The sequence below is a fragment of the Eulemur rufifrons genome, chromosome 17 (genome assembly GCF_041146395.1).
Source record: "Eulemur rufifrons isolate Redbay chromosome 17, OSU_ERuf_1, whole genome shotgun sequence".
Taxonomy (NCBI): Eukaryota; Metazoa; Chordata; class Mammalia; order Primates; family Lemuridae; genus Eulemur; species Eulemur rufifrons.
Genome location: NC_090999.1, coordinates 53166273 through 53180886, shown reverse-complemented (window position 1 = coordinate 53180886; position 14614 = coordinate 53166273). Strand labels below are relative to the sequence as shown.

At 37.9% G+C, this 14614-nt stretch overlaps 1 protein-coding gene across 2 annotated transcripts in view; it reads right to left on the bottom strand.

The window, feature by feature from the left end:
- Window positions 1-10145, bottom strand: part of FAM151B (family with sequence similarity 151 member B) — a 29501-nt gene extending 19356 nt beyond the window's left edge. For both annotated transcript variants that reach the window (XM_069492178.1, XM_069492179.1), the window contains exons 1-2: window positions 9995-10145; window positions 87-212 (exon numbers count right to left, since the gene is read on the bottom strand). In XM_069492178.1, coding sequence (XP_069348279.1) covers window positions 87-212; window positions 9995-10019 — 151 coding nt within the window. In that variant the 5' untranslated portion in view covers window positions 10020-10145. The remainder of the gene's footprint in view (window positions 1-86; window positions 213-9994) is intronic.
- Between the last annotated feature and the right edge of the window lie 4469 nt (window positions 10146-14614).

Here is a 14614-nt window from a genome sequence, read left to right as displayed (position 1 = left end):
GTACCTATAAATAGGCCTAGATGTCAAAAAAGGAGTAGAATTAATCTATTATCCAAAGTAAATTCCAAGCAACTGTAGTGACTTACTTTTCAGTGCTTCATTCATTTGTGCCTTGTGGTTAGCTGCATGATACCAGACGATCTCAGCGCCATCTTCTGTTGTAATCTGGTTATTTCTCAGAAAATATTCCAGTATATTTTCACTCCAAGATCCTAAAATAACAGTATTTACATGAAAAAGGATATTGTTTTTTATGGGGTAAAATCTTTTAAAATAAATCTTATTGTACATATTTAAGGTATACACATGATGTTATGGGATTAAAAATAGATAGGAAAAAGACTACTACAGTAAAGCAAATCAACATATCCATCATCTCACATACGCTTTTTTTGTTTTTATGTCAAGAGGAGCTAAAATCTATTAATTTAGCATGAATCTCATATACAGTACAATTTAATTACCTATAGTCCTCATGTTGCACATTAGATCTCCAGACTTGTTTATCCCGTATATCTGCTACTTTGTATCTTCTGACTTACATATCCCCATTTCCAATACCTCCACCTACCCCACATCCCCACCCTTGACAACCACTGTTTTGTTCTTTATTTCTGCATATTTGAATTTTTTTTCAGATTCTACATAAAAGTGAGATCATGCAATAATATTTTTCTCTCAGGGTCTCGCATATTTCACTTAGCATAATGTCCTCCAGACTTATGCGTATTGTGGCAAATGGCAAGATCGCTTTCTTTTTAGGACTGAATAATATTCCACTGTATATATGTACCACAATTTCTTTGTCCATTTGTCCATCAACAAACACTTAGGTTGTTTCCGTACCTTGGCTATTGTGAATAATACTGCAATGAACATGGGAGTGCAGATATCTTTACAAAGTGGTGATTTCATTTCCTTTGGGTATGTGTCCAGAAAAGGGATTGCTGAGTTATGGTGTAAAAAAAATTTAACAAAAAAGGACAGAGGATATGTTGAGGGAGAATAACAAAATAATTAGACTGGGAAAAACACAAGATTTTAAAAATAGAGATCAAGTATTATTATGTGACAGGTATATGATATATATATATATATATATATATAAACATGTTGTATGTTATGTTAATAATAATTTGTAGACATATAGGACAGCCTGAAAATCAGAAGCATAAGAAAGTATGTAGGAAAAAAATAAAACTGGTAAGTAGCAGATATTTAAAAGCAGGAAATTTCATATGATGTTCTCTATAATCCTGGCCCCACAAGTAAAATTTACATAAAGCCAAAGCTATATTTAAAATTCTAAGTTTTGTACAACTTAATTGTTTTCTTCACCTGAAGCTCCATTCTATATTATATTAACAATTTAGAATTTAAATTGTACATTTTTACTGTATATTCACCTTCAGATGATTCTCAGCAATATTTATATGAGTAACTAAGTAAACTCTTGAATTAGCATTTAACAGATTTACATAGCATGTACAAATATACATAATTTTCATATCTATCAACTACTTTTTGGTATACCAGATTTTCTCTTAATTAAGCATTAAATTTGTGAGTTAAACAAGACTAAGGTAAGTGGTAGAAAAAATACTGGAATCTAGATCTACTCCATACTATACCATGTCCTAAAATAACACTGACAAAGCTAAAAAGTGAAAAAAGTTGTTCATAATTTTACCTCCTTAATTCTCATTCATTCATTTAAACATTTAACTGCCTACCAAGTGGCTGCAAATTCCCCATGTGTGAAATTCTGTCTTCCGTTAATTATTTATTTATTAACTCTGCCTAACAACAGTTAAAAACCTAAAACTGGCTATCAGAAACTGCCAATAAAACGTTGAGAAAAAGTAAAATTCAAACAGAGAATGGAGGGGCATATAAAGATAAATTCTGTCATACATGGGACTTAGTGACCACTTTGAATATTGGGCTATAGGATAAAAAAAAGAAAGCTAGCTGGAGCATCCACTATACCTAAGCACTCTCCTACTCAAAACACATGGCCCTAGGTGACATATACAAGACCTTTCAGACCTAGATGGCAATATGCAGCCATCATTTTTCAAATTTTAGGCCAGCTGGATGAAGGGCTCAAGCTTGTAATCCCAGCAATTTGGGAGGCGAAGGCAGGAGGATTGCTTAAGCCCAGGAGTTTGGGGTTACAGTGAACTACGACCAAGCCACTATACTCCAGCCTCAATGATAAAGTAAGACCCTGTCTCTGGAAAAAAGAAAAAATGTTAGGCATTTTGGAAGGCACATTATTGGCTATAAAATGTCCAACAATAGAAAAACAATTAAGTCATAATATATACTCATGACAAAATATGTGACTAATGTGGCTGTTAAACATAAAGGTTTTGAAATGTACCAAATGACTTAGAGAAATGATAATCATGTATGTTACATGAAAAAACCTAAATGTTAGTTAATGGTGCATATTGGACATTTCCACAGCACCTTTCAACTAAACACTCTTCATTCAGGACTTTTATAAAGGCAACTTATAAATTAATAATAAAATGCCATGACTCTAGAGTTTAAAAACATTTGAAGTAAAAAGTTCTCTTTGCTCTTTTACTAGATGAAATCCCTAGTTTGTACTTAAGACACAACTGTGTATATCTTAAAATTTAAGAAAAATCCAATTACCTATGATCTAGGGTATTAGTATTATAATTTAAATAGGCTATAACTCTAAAAATAGGGCCAAGAAGGCAAAATTCATTCGTTCCAATTTTTTAAGAGTAAGTTTTTTTGAGAAGGTTTGGATTTATAGAAAAAAATTGATCAAAAAGTATAGAGTTTCCACATGATTCCCACCCTTCCCTCCAATTCCCCTGGCGTGTTTGTTTGTTTGTTTGTTTTGAGACAAAGTCTCGCTCTGTTGCCCAGGCTAGAGTGCCGCTGCATCAGACTAGCTCACAGCAACCTCAAACTCCTGGGCTCAAGCAATCCTACTGCCTTAGCCTCCCGAGTAGCTGGGACTACAGGCATGCGCCACCATGCCCGGCTAATTTTTTCTGTATACATTTTTAGTTGGCCAGATAATTTCTTTCTATTTTTAGTAGAGACAGGGTCTCACTCTTGCTCTGGCTGGTCTCGAACTCCTGACCTTGAGCGATCCACCTGCCTCGGCCTCCCAGAATGCTAGGATTACAAGCGTGAGCCACCACGCCCAGCCTTCCCTGGATTTTTTTTAATTAAAAAATTTTTATTTGAAGCTCCCCAATTTTTAACATCGTGCATTAGTATGGTATGTCTATTACAACCAGAGACAATTCTGACATGCTATTATTAACTGCAATCCATAGTTTACATTCAAATTCACTTTTGGTATACATTGTATGAGTTGACAAATGTACAGGCATAGCTTGGAGATATTGCAGGTTCAGTTCTAGAACACTGCAATAACGTGACTATTGCTAAAATGCAAGTCACAGGCATGTTTTGGTTTCCCAATGCATATAAAAGTTATATTTATAGTATATTATAGCCTATTGAGTATGTAATAGCAGATATCTAAACAAGTAGTGCATGTACCTTAATTAAAAAGTATTTTGCTGCTGGCTGGGTACAGTGGCTCATGCCTGTAATCCTAGCACTTTGGGAGGCTGAGGCTGGAGGATAGCTTGAGGCCAGGAGTTCAAGACCAGCCTGAGCAACACAGCAAGACCCCATCTCTACAAAAAGTAGAAAGATTAGCCAGGCATGGTGGTGCATTACCTATAGTCCCAGATACTCTGGAGGCTGAGGCAGGAGGATCACTTGAGCCCAGGAGTTTGAGGTTGCTGTGAGCTATGATGACACTACTCTCTAGCCCGGGCAACAGAGTGAGACTCTGTAAAGTTTATTGCTAAAAAATACAATCATCTGAGCTCATATTCTTGGCTGGTGGAGGGTCTTGCCTCAGTATGGATGGCTGTTGATTGATCAAGGTGGTGGTTGCTGAAGGTTGGGGTGGCTGTGGTGATTTCTTAAAATGAGACAACAATGAAGTTTGCCACATTGATTGATCTTCCTTTCATGAAAGATTTCTCTATAGCATGCAATGCTATTTGATAGCATTTTACCCACAGAATTTCTTTCAAAATGGGAGTCAATCCTCTAAAACCCTGTTGCTACTTTATCAGCTAAGTTTAAATAATATTCTAAATCCTTTGTCATTTCAATGATGTTCACAGCATCTTCACCAGGAGTAGATCCCATCTCAAGAAACCACTTTCTTTGCTCATCCGTAAGAAGCAATTCCTCGTCCATTAAAGTTTTATCATGAGATTGCAACTATTCAGTCACATCTTCAGGCTCCACTTCTAATTCTAGTTCTCTTGTTATTTCCACTACTTCCTCCACTGAAGTCTTGAACTCCTCAAAGTCATCCATGAGGGTTGGAATCAACTTCTTTCAAATTCCTGTTATGTTGATATTTTGACCTCCGATGAATCAGGCATGTTCTTAATGGAATCTAGGATGGTGAATCCTTTCCAGAAGGTTTTCAACTTACTTTTCCCAGATCCATCAGAGGAATTACTATCTGTGGCAGCTATAGCCTTACAAAATGGTTACAAAATGTATTTCTTAAATAATAAGTAATAATTGGAAGTAAAAAACACTCCTTGATCCATGGGCTGCAGAATGAATGCTGTGTTAGCAGGCATGAAAGCAACATCAATCTCCTTTCGTATCTCCTTCAGAGCTCTTGGGTGACCAGATGCGTTGTCAATGAACAGTAATATTTTTAAAGGAATATTTTTTTCCTGAGCAGGTCTCAACAATGGGTTTAAAATATTCAGTAAACCATGCTATAAACAGATGTGCTGTCAGCTACACTTTGCTGTTCCATTTATAGAGCACAGGCAAAGTTGATTTAGCACAATTCTTAAGAACTCTAGGATTTTTGAAATGGTAAATGAACATTGGCTTCAACTTAAAACCACCAGCTGAATTAGCCCTAACAAGAAAGTCAGCCTGTCCTTTGAAGCTTTGAAGCCAGGTATTAATTTCTCCTCTCTAGCTATGAAAGTCCCAGATGGCATCTTCTGACAGAAGGCTGTTTCATCTATTGAAAGTCTGTTATTTAGTGCAGCTTCCTTTATCAATGATCTTCTGGATCACTTGCTGCAGCTTCTACATTAGCACTTACTGCTTCATCTCATACTTTTATGTTCTGGAGATGGCTTCTTTCCTTAAATCTCATGAACCAACCTCTGCTAGATTCAAACTTTTCCTCTGTAGCTTCTTCACATCTCTTTAGCCTTCATAGAAAAAGAATGGAGTTAGGGACTTGCTCTGGATTAGTCTTTGGCTTAAGGGAATGTTGTAGATGGTTTAATCTTCTATCTAGATCACTCAAACTTTCTCCATATCAGCAATAAGGCTATTTTGCTTTCCCATCATTCATGTGTTCACAGGAGTAGCACTTTTAATTTCCTTCAAGAACTTTTCCTTTGCATTCACAACTTGGCTAATTGTTCAACACAAGAGGCCTAGCTTTTGGCCTATCTCAGCTTTCAATGTGACTTCCTCATTAAGCGTAAATCATTTCTAGCTTTTGATTTTAAGTTAGAGAAATGTGAATTTTCCTTTCTCTTAAACACTTACAGGCCATTATGGGGTTACTAATTGCCTTGATTTCAAAATTGCTGTGTCTCAGGGAATAGGGAGGGGGTACGGCTGGGTGGTGAAGCAGTCAGAACACACACACTTACTGAGTAAGTTTGCCGTCTAACATGGGTATGATTTGTGGTGACCAAAAACAATTACAATAGTAACATCAAAGTTCACTGATCACAGATCACCATTACAGGTATAATAATGATGAAAAAGTTTGAAATGTTGCAAGAATTACCAAAATGTGACAGATACAAAGTGAGCAAATGTTGAAAAAAATGGCACTGATAGACTTGCTAAATGCAGGTTGCCACAAACCTTCAATTTCCAAAAAAATGCATTATCTGCAAAGCACAATAAAATTAGGTATACCCAAACAATGACATGAATCCACCATTACAAAATCATACAAAAAAACAGTTTCACTGTTCTAAATGTCTGTGCTCTACCTATTCATCCCAACCTTCCTCCCTGTGAAATCTGTGGCTGTTTTTGAGCTACCACCACAGCAGAGTTGATTAGTTGGAACAGAACTTTATGACTTGCAAAGCCCAAAATTTAATATCTGCTTCTTTACAGAAAAAGTTTACTGACCACCAAGATATGGAAACAACCTAAGGGCCATCAACGGATGACTGATAAAGAAAATATGGTATATATACACAATAGAATATTATTCAGCCTTAAAAAGGAAATTCTATCATTTGCAACAACATGAGCAAACCTGGAGGACATTATGCTAAGTGAAATAAGCCAGGCACAGAAAAATGCTGTTTGATCTCATTTACATGTGGATTCACAAAAAGTAGAGCTCATAGAATAGAATGGTGGTTACCAGAGGCCAGGAATAGGGGAAGGGGGACAGTTTGGATGGGACAGGGGAGTTGTTAGTCAAAGGATGCAAAGTTTCAGCTAGACAGGAGGAATAAGTTGCAGTGATCTATTGCACAGCATGGTGGCTATAGTAAGAAACAACATATTATACATTTCAAAATTGCTAAAAGAGTAGATTTTAAATGTTCTCACTACAGAGAAATGATAAATGTATGAAGTAATGGATATATTACCTTAATTAGCCTGACTTAATCATTCTACAATGTATGCACATAACACTGTGCCTCATAAATATATATATTTATAAAATTATTTATCAGTTAAAAATACAATTAAATAGAAAGTTTGCTGACCCCTGGACGAGGCAAACATTAAGGTTCCTTCCAGTTTCCAAAAGTGACTACCAGCAGTAATTTATCATTAAAAATAATGTGCCGTATGGCCGGCCACACAAAAACTTGTACATGAATGTTCACAGCAGCATTCCTCAGAATAGCCAAAAGATGGAAAAATGTCCATCAACTAATGAGTAGATAAACAAGATATGGTATATGTATACAATGGAATATTATTCAGACATAAAAAGGAATAAAATACTGATACATGCTATAATGTGGATGAACCTTGAAAACACTATGCCAAGTGAAAGAAGAGGTCACACATTGCATGATCCCATTTACATGAATGTCCAGAATAGGCAAATTGATAGAGACAGAAAGTAGAATAGTGGTTGTGGGCTGAGGATGGTAAAGGGTATATGTGGCAGGGGTGGTGTTTCTTTTTGTGAGATGAAAATGTTTTAAAATCGATTGTGGTAATGTTGTACAAGTCTGTGAATGAGCTAAAACCCACTAAATTATATTATTCAAATGAGTGAATTGTATGGTAAATAAATTATACATCAATAAAGACTTTTTAAAAAGGGAAAAGTTTTAAAAATACATCTATATATTTTCCACTTCTATAAATTTACCCCAGAGACAGATATGCTTACATGTGGAAAACAACACATTTCATATAAGGATGTTTATTGCAGTATTACTTATAAAAGAGTAAAAAGCTGTCCATCAACAGTGGATTCAGTAAATTATTGTATATCCATACAACGGAACATCACCCAGCCCTTAAAAAGAATAAAGAAAGAGGGAGGCAGGAGGGTCAGTGTCAGAGTGATACAGTGTGAGAAAGATTCAACCAGTCATTTCTGGCTTCAAAAACACAGGAAGAGAACACGAGCCAAGGAACACAAGCAGGCTCTAGAGGCTGGTAAAGGCAAGAACACTGATTCTCCCTTAGGCCTCCAGAAGGAATGCAGCCCTGCTGACACTTTTTTTTTAGCCAAGTGAGATCTATCAGATTTCTGACCTTCAGAACTACAAGATAATAAATCTATGTTGCTCTATGCCTCTAAAAATTAATGCCATAAAAAAATAATTTGTAGGTAAAAAAATGGGAGAAAGACAAAAAAAGAAATATATAGTATATGGTGGCATGTATACAAAAAAATCTCTGAATAGGGGACCTATGTGGAGGGGAATCAATTGGTTGGGGCATGGGATGGAACTTCTCACTATAAATCCTACCGTGCCCTTTGAATCTTTTAATGTTAAGAATGTATTACTTATTTTTTAAAAAGTTAAGGGAAGAAAATCATTCACATAATGGAAGAATTAGCCTCACCAATAACTCAGTAATGAGAACAGAACTTATTGTTTTAAAAATAGCATGTGTCGGGATCTGGAACATTTTTCACTTGAGTACACATTTTTTTCCAAGATTTTGTAAATGCTGCATCAATTTAGAAGAGAACCTGTATTTATACAGCCTGATAATGAGAACGGTGAAAGTCTAGAGTGTGAGCTTTGCCCCAGATTTGGATTTTTAGAAAAACTATGCATTAAAAAGATTTATACTGAGATGTAAAGAGCCCAAGGTTTAAAAAAGGAAAACCCTGGTCTGAATAAAATGTTCGGCAGAGGTTTGGCACATGCCTTTAAAAAATGTCCAGACCCTTTGATTCAATAATTACAGTTACAAGAATCCTGTCCAGGGTAAAAAAAAAAAAAAAAAAAATCAGAATCAAGGAAGTATAGAAGGATGTTCATTACAGAATTAGTTCTAACAATAACAACAACAACAACCAAAAAAACCCACGACTTATTAATGCCTAACATTAGTAGATTGGGTAAGTAAACTAACAGTATAATTGAATGATAAAACAATTTTAATCATTTAAATGTTCATAAAAAGATAGTGTGACATAGAGATATTATGAGAAAATACAAGATTTAAAAATTCCATGTTTACTATGATCTTAACTCTATTTTTTTTTTTTATTATTATTTTTTTTTTGAGTCAGAGTCTCACTCTGTTGCCCAGGCTAGAGTGCCGTGGCATCAGCCTAGCTCACAGCAACCTCAAAATCCTGGGCTGAAGCAATCCCACTGCCTCAGCCTCCCGAGTAGCTGGGACTACAGGCATGTGCCACCATGCCCGGCTAATTTTTCTATATATTTTTTGTTGTCCAGCTAATTTCTTTCTATTTTTGGTAGAGGCAGGGGTCTAGCTCTTGCTCAGGCTGGTCTCGAACTCCTGACCTCAAACGATCCGCCCGCCTCAGCCTCCCAGAGTGCTAGGATTACAGGCGTGAGCCACCGCGCCCGGCCTTTAACCCTATTTTTAAAAAGTCAAGATTGTTACAAAATATCAAAAAGTTACTAGTGGTGTCTCTAAGTATCAGCATTATGGGGATTTTTTCCCTTACTTCAATATACTTTATAAATGTTCTATAATGAGCGTGTATTGTGTTTACAATTTTTAAAAACAGCTAAATTTAATAAAAGAATGTCACTGAGGCTGTCTCATGCGACTATTTAAATGTATATAAAAGATACTGTTAGGCCGGGCGCGGTGGTGCTTGCCTGTCTGTAGTCCCAGCTACTCGGGAGGCTGAGGCAGGAGGATCGCTTGAGCCCAGGAGTTTGAGGTTGCTGTGAGCTAGGCTGACGCCATAGCATTTTAGCCCGGGCAACAGAGTGAGACTCTGTCCTAAAAAAATAAAAAATAAAAAAAAAGATACTGTAACCTTCTGGAGTGGAATTGTTCGCCTGCAGTTTAAAACGTCTCTAATTCTATGGGTCTAACAAGCGAGACACACTTGCAGCTCTCCGCGGCTGTGCACTGAGCGGCTGGAATAACGCCCCGCCGCGTCCCTCCGTCTGCATTCTCAACCTTCGCCTGATTCCCAAAGAGGAACTGGACTGACCACAAACTCCTCTCCATTTGATCTGCTGAAATTAAGGATTAGAAAATGTCATATTCCTTTCTTTTCAACCAAGACCTTAAAAGGCAATAACCCTGCCATTCTTGGCTTCCCCGAACGCTTTTCCCTTAACGCCCACCCGAAAGCAAAGTTCTCGCCCGGTCATCTGGGCGCGCTGCGAGAGTGCGGACCGGGTTCCATCCCCGGGTCGCCAGGGCTGGAGGCCACCTCAGGGAAGCCGGGCCTGGCCGAAGCCGCGGGACCGGCGCTTACCCGGGCCCCCAGCGGGTGCTGTCATGGTGGCGGACGTCCGCCGTCTGCGCAGGCGCCGAGCGGCTGGCGCCCCCCAGGCCTCTCACCGGCGGCGTGGAAACCTGCCTCCACAGACCTCAGGCTGCGGGCAGGAGAGCAGCCAGCGAAGCCTCCGCAGCTGTCCATGCGAAGTGGAGCCGAAACGAGGGTGGGGGTGGAGTCCGCGCGGCGCGCACGCGCAGAGGCGGGGATTCGAGTTTTCCGTGCGCGTTGCTCGGTGTGCCTGTGTCGCGCACTGCTCTCTCTTCTGAAGGGCTTCAGAGGACGCTGGTGGTGTGGTTCCCGGGAATAAGGCTGCTTTAGGGAGCGGATGATGTCCGAAGGTTGAAAGCAGTTGCTGGTGTGGTATACGGATTTCTCAAATTGGATATATCTTCTTTTTAATTTTAATAACATCCTCAAAAGATGTGGAATCATTACTCAATAAAAATGAGTGCTTCCGCAGAAGGATACTGAGCTGCTAACTTCGAAGTTTTCTCTCCCCGGCTTTGTCTAACAGTGTTCACTCAGAAAGTACTCCCAACAACTGGGCTCTCCCACCCACAGACTTTTGGCCTTAACTTCCCCCCCTCCAGGGAGGGGGGCGGGGGAGGGGGGAGACCAGCCGGCCTTCCTTAACTCTTTACTTTCTGAATCCAACCTGCTTCAGGAAAGAGTTCCTTGGAATCAGACTGAAGCCATTTTTAGTTAGCTTCTGTGACTCTGACACAACTTAATTTGCCAGTTGTAAAATTAGGACAAGAACACATTACGTGACACATAACACATATGGTAGCTATTCTCGCCCAACATTTCAGATTTTAATATTTTTAAGTCTTTCTAGACTTCAGTTGTAATTATTTTAATCTGTCCTCAGGCAGGCCTCCATAGTCTCTGAATGTTCTCTAGTTCAGACTTCTTGAGTTTCAGAAATCACTAGTCTTAATGACGTCAGTTCTGAAGTCATTACATTTTTAATTTTAAAATTTTAAAAATTTCTACTTTTATTAAAACTTTTTAATTAAAAATAGCTTTGAGATCTATAATTGATTTGCATTTGATTACATTCTCTAATGACTAATGTGAACTAAAATAAAATCTTAAGGCTCACCTACCACTGGCTGACTGAATGGACCCCCTCTTGGCCAAAGGAATATCTTAAAACTGTCAGGAGGAGGGTGGTCAGACATGCCTCATCATGCCCCCCTCCTTTTTGGGGACATCCTTTGTAACCCCTTAACAGGCCTAAAGGTATGCAAGACAAACCTGCAGCTCCTCAATTTAAACAACAAATATATGTCAGGTGGCTTATCTTTGATAAACAGCTCCTTATGTTAAAACATGCCAAGCCTTTAGACAAAGCTTCATGTCTTTAGCCAATTACAAGTCAAAGAATCCTTAAACCCACCCATAACCTGTAACACCCCCCCCTTCAAGATGGTCCACCTTTTCTGGCCAAACCAATGTATGTTTCCCATGTATTGATTTATGACTTTACCTATAACCCCTGTTTGCCTGAAATGTATAAAGCCAAACTATAACCCAACCACAGTGAGTCCACCTGCTCAAGGCTTCTTGGGCCTGGCCTCCGGGGTCATGATCCTCAAATTTGGCTCACAGTAAATCTCTTTAAAATTATTTTACAGTTTGGCTTTTTTTCCGTTAACATTAATAATGTTGCATAAAGTGTATAATTCAATATATTTATAGTATATTCATAGAGTTGTGCAGCCATCACCACAATCAACCTTAGAACATTTTCATCACCCCAAAGCAATCACTCTCCATTTCCCTCCTCCTCAACCCTAGGCAACCACTAATCTTTCTATGAATTTGCCTATTCTGAAATTATACAATATATGATCTTTTGTGTCTGGCTTCTTTCTTTTCAAAGTTCATCCATGTTTTAACAGGTATCAGTACTTCCTTCTTATGTTGGAATAAACTCTATTGTTTGCATATGCCATATTTTATTTGTGCATTTATCAGTTGATGGACATTCAGGTTGTTTCTACTGTTTGGCTAATATAAATAATGCTGCTATGAAGAATCATGGACAAGTTTTGTGTGGACGTATATGGACATATTTCTCTTGTGTACGTACCTAGGAGTGGAATTGCTTGTTCATAGGGTAATTCTTATGTTTAACTTTGTAAGGAACCCCAGTTTTGTAAAGCAGCTATAACATTTTACATTCCACCATTAGTGGATGAGGGTTCCAATTTCTCCACATCCTTACCAGTACCTGTTATATGTCTTTTTTAAATTATTGCCATCCTAGTGGATATGAAGTAGTACATCATTGTTTTGATGTGCATTTCTCTACCAATAATGTTGAGCATATTTTCAAGTGTTTATTGCCCATTTATATATTTTCTTTGGAGAAATGTCTAGTCAAATCCTTTGCTTATTTTTTAATTGGATTGTGTTTTTATTGTTGAATTGTGAAAGTTCTTTATATAGTCTGAGTACAAGTCCCTTAACAGATACATGATTTGCAAATATTTTCTCCCATTTTGCTCAGAGTTGATGTTGTAATTTCACTTTCATGATGGTATTCATTGCAGTACAAAAGTTTTTATGACCTATCGGTCACAATATTGTCTCAATATTTTTATAGATTTTACAGTAACTAACTCGAAATTACTCTCCATTTGTTAGAGCTGCATACTGAAGTATGTGGCATGAAATGATGATGTCTGAGACTTGCTTTAAAATTCTCCAGCAAAGAAATTAAGGGATAGATGAAGCAAAAGAGGCAAATCTTGATGTGTTCATTCTCAGGATTGTTGTAGGATATGTATATAGAGTTTCATCGTACTATTTTACTTTTCAGTGTTTGGAAATTTTATAGTAAATATGTCTAATTACATTTTTTTCAGGGGGGGCACAAAGGAAACGTTTCATAGGCTAAGGTATATGATGTGTTGGGGAAAGAACAGCAGATACACAGAGCTTTACCAGGATTAGAATGTGAAAGATGGCCATCAACCCGAGTCCGGGGCTGCTTTTTGTGACATTTATACAGGAATAGTGTAATATTAATTCTGGTTGACTCAAACTGGGTAGAGGTGGTGAGATTATGTATATTAGAGGAGTAGAATAAGAATAGGTAACCTTTGATTCAATGTATATAACTCACTTTTGAGTAAAGAAAGTAGCTGACCTTAGAATTTAATTACTTTCCCTTCAGCATTTTACATATGTATATATATATTTTTTCCTCTCAATTATAGCACAATCATAGTTCACTACAGCCTTGAACTCCTGAGTACAAGCAATCTTCCCACCTCAGCCTCCTGAGTAGCTGCGACTATACAGGCTTACACCACCATATCCAGCTTCTAATTATTTTAAAAAGTGCCTACATTGATGCTCAGCTTCCACTTATTTTGACCCTTGTCTCAGGTTAATTTTGCAGTTCAATGGACATTTTCCTATCAAAAGATGCTTAAAAGTCATCTGCTAAATTTTTACTCATTGCAATATATTCTCTCCTGCACATAAGTTTATGCTAACCCCAGAGATCCTACTAATTATAAATTTCTTAAGTTGTGATTAAAAGCAAAAACAAAACTAATGTAATTTAATGAATTTTAATGGCCTTCAGGGTAAAACTTAGTCAAAGAGTTTGGAAAATCAAAGCTAAATACCTTTAGCTGCTTAAAATTTTTTTAAATTTGACATAAATCTATCCATTATTGTTGCTACTGTGTCCTCGTACAATGTTGAGAGAAACATGAAAACCCAGAATCATGTGGTTCAAAATGAACCTTAGACATCTTCTAGATTATGAGCAGTGGGTGTATCAAGAGGAGCACTGGTTAGGAGCTTTAGCTTCTAGTTTCAGCTCTATGACCTCTAGCTTTATAAATAGCCATTGTGACCTAGAACTAGGACTTCATTTTCTTTATTTGTAAAAGGAGGGACATTGGATTAGATGATCTTTACCTTTATTTCTGGCTCTGAAATTATAAGCAGAGCCATAAAAATCTGCATAAGTTGGCCGGGCGCGGTGGCTCACTCCTGTAATCCTAGCACTCTGGGAGGTCGAGGTGGGTGGATCGTTTGAGCTCAGGAGTTCGAGACCAGTCTGAGCAAGAGCGAGACCCCGTCTCTACTAAAAATAGAAAGAAATTATATGGACAACTAAAAATATATACAGAAAAAATTAGCTGGGCATGGTGGCGCATGCCTGTAGTCCCAGCTACTTGGGAGGCTGAGGCAGGAGGATTGCTTGAGCCCAGGAGTTTGAGGTTGCTGTGAGCGAGGCTGATGCCATGGCACTCTAGCCCGGGCAACAGAGTGAGACGCTGTCTCAAAAAAAAAAAAAAAAAAATCTGCATAAGTAAGTATAGCTTATTTCATTTGTGAAGAGTCCTAATTGCTAGAAAGTTTTCCTTTAGATTGCAATTCAGTTAGTTCCTAGCTGTTTGACTTTGGGCACATTACTCCCTCTGAGCTCATTATCCAGTCTATGAAATGCAATAATAAATCACAAGGGAGCCAGGTGTGACGGCACACACCTGTAGTCTCAGCTACTCAGGAGGCTGAGGTGGAGAATCATTTGTGGCGTTAAGTTCCAGGCTGTGTACACTACGA